This window comes from Hippocampus comes, unplaced genomic scaffold, assembly GCF_001891065.2.
Source record: "Hippocampus comes isolate QL1 unplaced genomic scaffold, H_comes_QL1_v1.1 scaffold125, whole genome shotgun sequence".
Lineage (NCBI taxonomy): Eukaryota > Metazoa > Chordata > Actinopteri > Syngnathiformes > Syngnathidae > Hippocampus > Hippocampus comes.
In genome coordinates, this window is record NW_017805453.1 from 195,759 (window position 1) to 201,883 (window position 6,125).

Sequence of the window (6,125 nt, forward strand, 5' to 3'; positions counted from 1 at the left end):
TTGAGTGACTCTGGAGTGAGCACGTGGTAGGCGAGCTTTCATCTTGCTTGTTTCCTCATCCCCTTCCCAGTTACCGCGAGTGCATTACATCAATTTCATCAAGCAACAGCCGTCCAAGGAGTCGTCTTTGGCCCACCTGCTGCTGTTCAGCGGGCAGGTCCAAGAGGCAGAGGCCACTCTGTTACAAGCTGGACTTATCTATCAGGCCATACAAGTCAACATTGATCTATTCAACTGGGAGAGGTAGGCAGACGTTTCTATCTGTGTGTGTGTGTGCGTGCATGCGTGCGAGCGTGTTTCTGAGAGTCACTGTGCGTGCATGCATGTTTGTGTGCCAGTCAAAATGCAGCCTTGTCGGTCGATCTGAGATGAAGAGATGCATGTTGGTGTGTTTCCAGGGCTCTTGAGCTGGCAGTCAAACACAAGACCCACGTAGACACCGTGCTGGCCTATCGGGAGAAGTTCCTGCTGACATTTGGCAGGAAGGAGACCAATAAGAGGTTCCTGCAATACGCAAAAGGGGTAAACTGAAACAGCCTTTCTGTATTTGCTGCCTCAGATTAATTGATTCAGGCAGCAATCTCGTGCAGTTTAACAATGGGGTTTTTCTAACAGTCCCGCGCAGTTTACAAGCCTTTCAGTCACGGTTTACACATCCAAATCTGATACAAACACTCCGGCGTTAATCAGTTCCATACTTGCAGTATTGCTCAGGAAATGAGTTTGTTTTTTTTTTTTTTTTTGATGTTTCTGTCTCTTCTGTATGTCTCTCTCTCTCAGGTTGAGGTGGATTGGGAAAAAATCCAAGCCAAGATCGAGATGGAGTTGTCCAAGGAGAGAGCGAAAGCTGCTAACGCGTCTGTCAGGAGCAGCTTGGCCCAGCGACGTTAATTGTCAAAAGGAACCTTCTCATTTCCTTCAAGATAAATCACAAGGCCCGGGCTGTCGAGTAAAAAAACCAAGAGCCCAATTTTTCTGACTGATATCTAACAAACGGAGGAAAAAAACAGCTGACGTATTTAGGAATTATTGCAAAACTGGACATGAATGATTCTTGTCCAGTCCGAAGCTTTTCTTTGAATTCATTGTACTCGTAATACAGCCCCAGTAAGATGGGCACGCACAGACATTTGCACATATCGCTTTTCACGTACTCCTGACATTTCCGCAGGAAAAACACCATTGTAGCCTTCCTCCTTCCTCTCATATCACGTCCGATATTTCACACTCGTCATTGATCTTAACAGTCTGTCTCATTTCGTAAGTTAGTCGTGTTTGGAATGTGTTTATAGAATATGATTTTTACAGTTTATAAACAAGAAACAAAACATAAAAAAAATTGTGTTACTTCTTTATAAGTTGTCCCTGTATTCTTGCATGTAATTCCTATATTTTTTTATATTCGGAATGATAATCTTCATCTTTAACAAATATTTCACAATAAAAGTGCCCAAGTGCTCTTTTTTCCACAATGAATACTCCAAATGCTTATCACGAACTTCTACTACATCTTCTCCTCATGTTAGATGGCAAAAAAAAAAAAAAAGCTTGGCAATTCAGCGTTACCTACCGTGTCCAATATGCCGTCTTCCAATTGGAGCTCATTTGGACAAATTCCCTCACTGGAGTTCATTTAAAAAAAAAAATGGAATTCATCCAACTTGGCTGTTTCAAACCAAAATGACTTCCTGTGCAGTTTTGTGCAAGGGTCCAAAATTGAGACTTTATTCGATGTCCTGTTATGATAGGCATGTTTACCTCGGCCCGTAAATTAGTGAAAAGTCAAATGGGGGCCTATCTTGATTTATTTATTTTTTTATAATTCTGAGGCAGTACTGGTTGTGTGGTTTTCGTGAAGGGTCATGTTATGGACCCCTAATTATACATTTTCACCAAGATGCACAAAGGTTAAATTTATTAATTTTGGTATTATTGTATGTCCATACAGAAAGAAGGAAGGTCAAACAGTCATTTGACAGTTTGTTTGTTTTTGTTTGTTTTTTTAATCTTGCACTGGACAAATACACCATATGTAACTAAAACTAATACTAAAAGTAATAAAACCACCTAAAAAGAAGCGTTTTTGAAAAACTCAAAACCAACAAAACTACTCCAAAACTGAATTAAAACTAACCCGAGTATTAAAAAAGTCCAAACAAATAAAAACTACAATGAAAAATCCAAAAGCATTATAACCATGGGGTCAGGGGCGGGGTGGTCATCGGGAATTTTGGTAAACATGTTCGCTTTTCCGAACAACCCGCGTACGTCCTCCCGCCCCGTCTACGATTATTTTTTTGGCACGTGACTGCCGCACCCCGTCGCCGACTATGTTTCGGTGCATGTCTGTGCGTCGACATCTTTGCAATGCATCACACCACCCCCATTCCGCCCCCACCACTCAACTCCCGTCAACAATTATTTGTCGGCGGGTGACGGCCGCTGTTAACGCATACGCCACATGTCAAATTTAGTTCCCAGCACGTCCTTGTCTGGGATGCACATGCTTCCAAAAATTGGGGAGTTTTCAGGCATGCTTAGTCGGTGCAAAAGGCCATTTGTTAAAATGCTCATAATAAACAGCGATAAGAAGAGGAGCAGAACACAACATTGTGGTTTGGATTATAATGTTTGCCATCAGTACTGTAACTACTCAAATAGTGGGTTCCTCTCTAGTAGGCTTAAATTAATCGTGACATCCACTTAAATAAACACCACACGCCACCCCCCCGAAAAACAGCATGTGGTGGTACTAGTTAGCTGTAATGACCTTAACTAGAGCCACAGGCGGGCGACACACAGTGTTATTAGCCATCTCCTTAGCCAAAGCCAAAAGGTAAGCAGAGCTCCACTGAGTTTTGCTTAAAGCACAGATCAACACATTCTAACGGCGTTATCTTCTAAAAACCGGCACGCGCATACTTGGCTCTCATTGATGGACAAGATTATCAATATTAGGGCTTTTACTTTCGTTATACGCACTCCCTTTTTTCCTCAGATGCTCAGTCGCTCCGCCCTAACTTAAGTCATATCCTAAACAAAGCCCGCACGCCTTACTTTGATGTAACATGGTTGTCTCTTCAAAATAGACTCATTTCAGCCAGACATGAAATAACGTGAGTAGATTTCAAAATTGTTGACACTTGATGAAAAGGAGACATGTTCAGACATTAGGGAACTATTTTAAATTGTGAGGAAAAAGTGGACAATATCTAATTTAACCATTCCATGGACCCTGTAACCTGATAACATGATACGCTGTCCTTGAAAGGGTAAATTTAATACCGTTACCACACAATACAAATGCAAAGATATGAAGGCCTTGCCACTTAAATGATAGCTAGTAAGCAATAAATGCTTATTCGCATTTGCTACAGTGGAACTGAAATCATACTCCTCACACTTTTCTTTTTTCGTGCCTTTGCATTCATGTGCATGTCTCCATAGTACATATTTATTGGAGGAAAAGGAGACTCAACCTTTCCCAAGTGCCGCCACGGGAAGACATCAGTTTTATATTGACCCTTAGTTAAAATTTCATGTAGGCTACTGGAGAACGCTCATGCCGTCGCGCATGTGAGAACGTCACTCAGCATTCACAGCTCTTAAGCCTCGTAAAATGACCACCACTTTCTCAGGGGTCATTCCCCTCTCATCTGGCCCTTAAGTGGGTTCTAAACATGGATTTGTGCTTCTAAGTGCTAACCCCATCCACCCACAGATTTCTCTCTGGAGGAGCAAGGCCATCAGTCATGGTCAGCCAGTGTTGGATTACCTGAGCCACCGCAATCACGCTCCACTTTGCGCAGCTTTGAAAAAGAAACCAGACTGGTCTGTAACTGTGAAATGTTCTTTTTTTTTCATGACTTACTCAAAGTAAGTCTTTCTGCTTATTTAAACCACGTAAGCAGGATATAAATCCCGGCGCTGTGATATATGTGGTGTCAAGAGTAGTTTTTGAATTGTTGCAAAAAGGTCACCTCATATTTCATTAGGCAGCAATGACTGCAGAATGAATGATGGTTCCTGCACGCCCCCCCTCACCCAGGCCCCTCCTCTCTAAGACACAAGAGACTTTTGAAAGTGTTCATGTTGGCCGATGTCAGTTTTAAGTGAAATTCAAGTGAATCCATTCCTTGCGGGGAGGGGGGAGGAGGGGATTTTTAAAATACAAATTTGATATTTTTCTTTCAAGGTCTGTAGCGGTAAGCACCCACAATTGACATGCCTTAGTACCGTACAACTTAATATGATTTCAACTAGCTGTCTTCAAAACGAAGAGCACCATTAAAAAAAAAAAATCATCCCAGACGCTCATTTGCAATCAAAAGGCGATTGTAGACTCTCTTTTATTGTCAACAGTCGATGTTAAAATTGCACTTGAGAGTAAAAGTCAACTAAAACTCTTAAAGAGGATATTGTCTTAATGCACGTTGTTTCCATCAGACAGAGTTCCGAGATGTCCTTGGGCCGGGCTGCTGCCCTTCCGACCCCTCCAGAACATCCATTCTGTGCTCTCCAGCCCCCGGCCCCACCGCCCTGCCTCTGCCCGGACCGCTCGTCTCGTTTTCGGCCAGCAAGTTGTCGTCGGAGCGGTCCCGGTGCATCTCCTGCATGCTCTCCTCGTACGTGGGCAAATACTTGACCTCGTCGTAAGCTGGCAGGTTGGGCGAGGCGAAGTCCACCGGGTTGCAGTCGGGGTAGCGATCCAGCAGGGAGTCCTGGGAGGCGGACGCCGGGCCGTGGAAGAGCGAGGGCTCCTCCCCGCGGTCCTGGTGCGGGTGGCGGCGCGGTCTCGGGCACACTATCCTCTGGATGAAGTAGCCCATGGCGAAGAGCAGCAACAGGATGAGGATGCCCGACAACTTCCGCGTGAACCAGCCCACGTTGTCGAAGAAGATGTGGATCGGAAGCTTACAGCACCGAACAGTTGAGCCCCCTCCCATCCCTCCTCCTCCTCCTCCTCCTCCACCACCACCTCCGTCGCCGCTGCTACTCCCGTTCCCGGCGACGATGGGCGGGCAGCACTGTTGGCCGTCGGCGCACTGGACCTCCCCGCAGCTCCGCAGGGCTTGACACACGGAGAGGAGGCACGCCGAGAAAAAGCTGCCGGCGCGTCCGCCGCCACCCAGACGGGACATCGTTGCCGGGTATGACGTTCTTTGGTGGACCCCCGCCCTGGTAAGCGTGCGGCGTGCAAGCCAGGTGTTCCCGCTCCGCGCTGTGTGGTGATCCGACTCTCGCTGCAGCGAGGCGCGGGACAGCAGGTGCACCCACCCCTCTCCTTACCATCCTCCTCCTCCCAGGCAGACCTCTGTGATTGGAGTGGATCATTGATGAGCATCATGAATTTCTTATGCTGTGATCTCACGTCCGTTTTCCAAGCGCAAATACACATCCGGGCCATTGAACTTGGTAGTAGTGGGAAGTGACGAAGTACAAATGCAATATTTTGTCACCGTAAGGGTGTTTTTCGTTTCAACGTAAATGCATGAATTACTTACATGTATTTATTTTTTTTTAATCCCTCTTTAAAAATCATAAGCGCCTGGATGCTGAAATTTACGTTCATGCATTGTCTGGAGCAGCTGATGGTTAAATGTTATATATATTTTTTTAAAACATCAATTAGTTTGTCCATTAAAGGTAGAGTTTGCAGTGATAAAGCACACACATACCTTCTGACGTTGTCATATTTTGACCAAAAAAAAAAAAAAATGCCTTAAAGGGGAAGTCATGTCAAAAATTTTCTTTGCAATAATATGAAAAAAAAATCTCCCTTTCCCAAGATAATAAAACTAATTCCAGGGTGAAAATATTGCAAATAAATTGTGTGTGTGTGTGTGTGTGTGTGTGTTACACTGTCGTTCTACGCCCCTAACTCAAGTCAAACGGTGCAGATCAGGTCCTCTGTGTCATTTTATGTGAACGCCATGGAAGCTTGACACATCATTAATCCAGTTTAAAAATGCTAACCACATGCTATGATGGAGTGGTGGTTCTACACGGACCATGTTAGGAAAGAGACAAAGACGTGTAACATCCCACATGCTTGTCTGTAAACAAACTCAGTAAAACTCAGCTTCTGGTGAGCAGATGTTGTCTATATTCCTATTCGCCTTCAG

General features: G+C 44.6%; 2 protein-coding genes across 2 annotated transcripts in view; one reads left to right on the top strand and one right to left on the bottom strand.

The window, feature by feature from the left end:
- The window catches only part of ift80 (intraflagellar transport 80 homolog (Chlamydomonas)), a 39,285-nt gene extending 37,818 nt beyond the window's left edge, over positions 1-1,467 (top strand). The window contains exons 18-20 of the mRNA XM_019874258.1: positions 71-243; positions 399-522; positions 781-1,467. Of these exons, the coding sequence (XP_019729817.1) occupies positions 71-243; positions 399-522; positions 781-891 (408 nt within the window). The 3' untranslated portion in view covers positions 892-1,467. The remainder of the gene's footprint in view (positions 1-70; positions 244-398; positions 523-780) is intronic.
- Positions 1,468-4,198: 2,731 nt separating this feature from the next.
- On the bottom strand, positions 4,199-5,595 carry c15h3orf80 (chromosome 15 C3orf80 homolog). The gene has a single exon (XM_019874225.1). It carries the CDS (start codon positions 5,139-5,141, stop codon positions 4,443-4,445), a length of 699 nt encoding a protein of 232 aa, XP_019729784.1. The 5' UTR covers positions 5,142-5,595; the 3' UTR covers positions 4,199-4,442.
- Between the last annotated feature and the right edge of the window lie 530 nt (positions 5,596-6,125).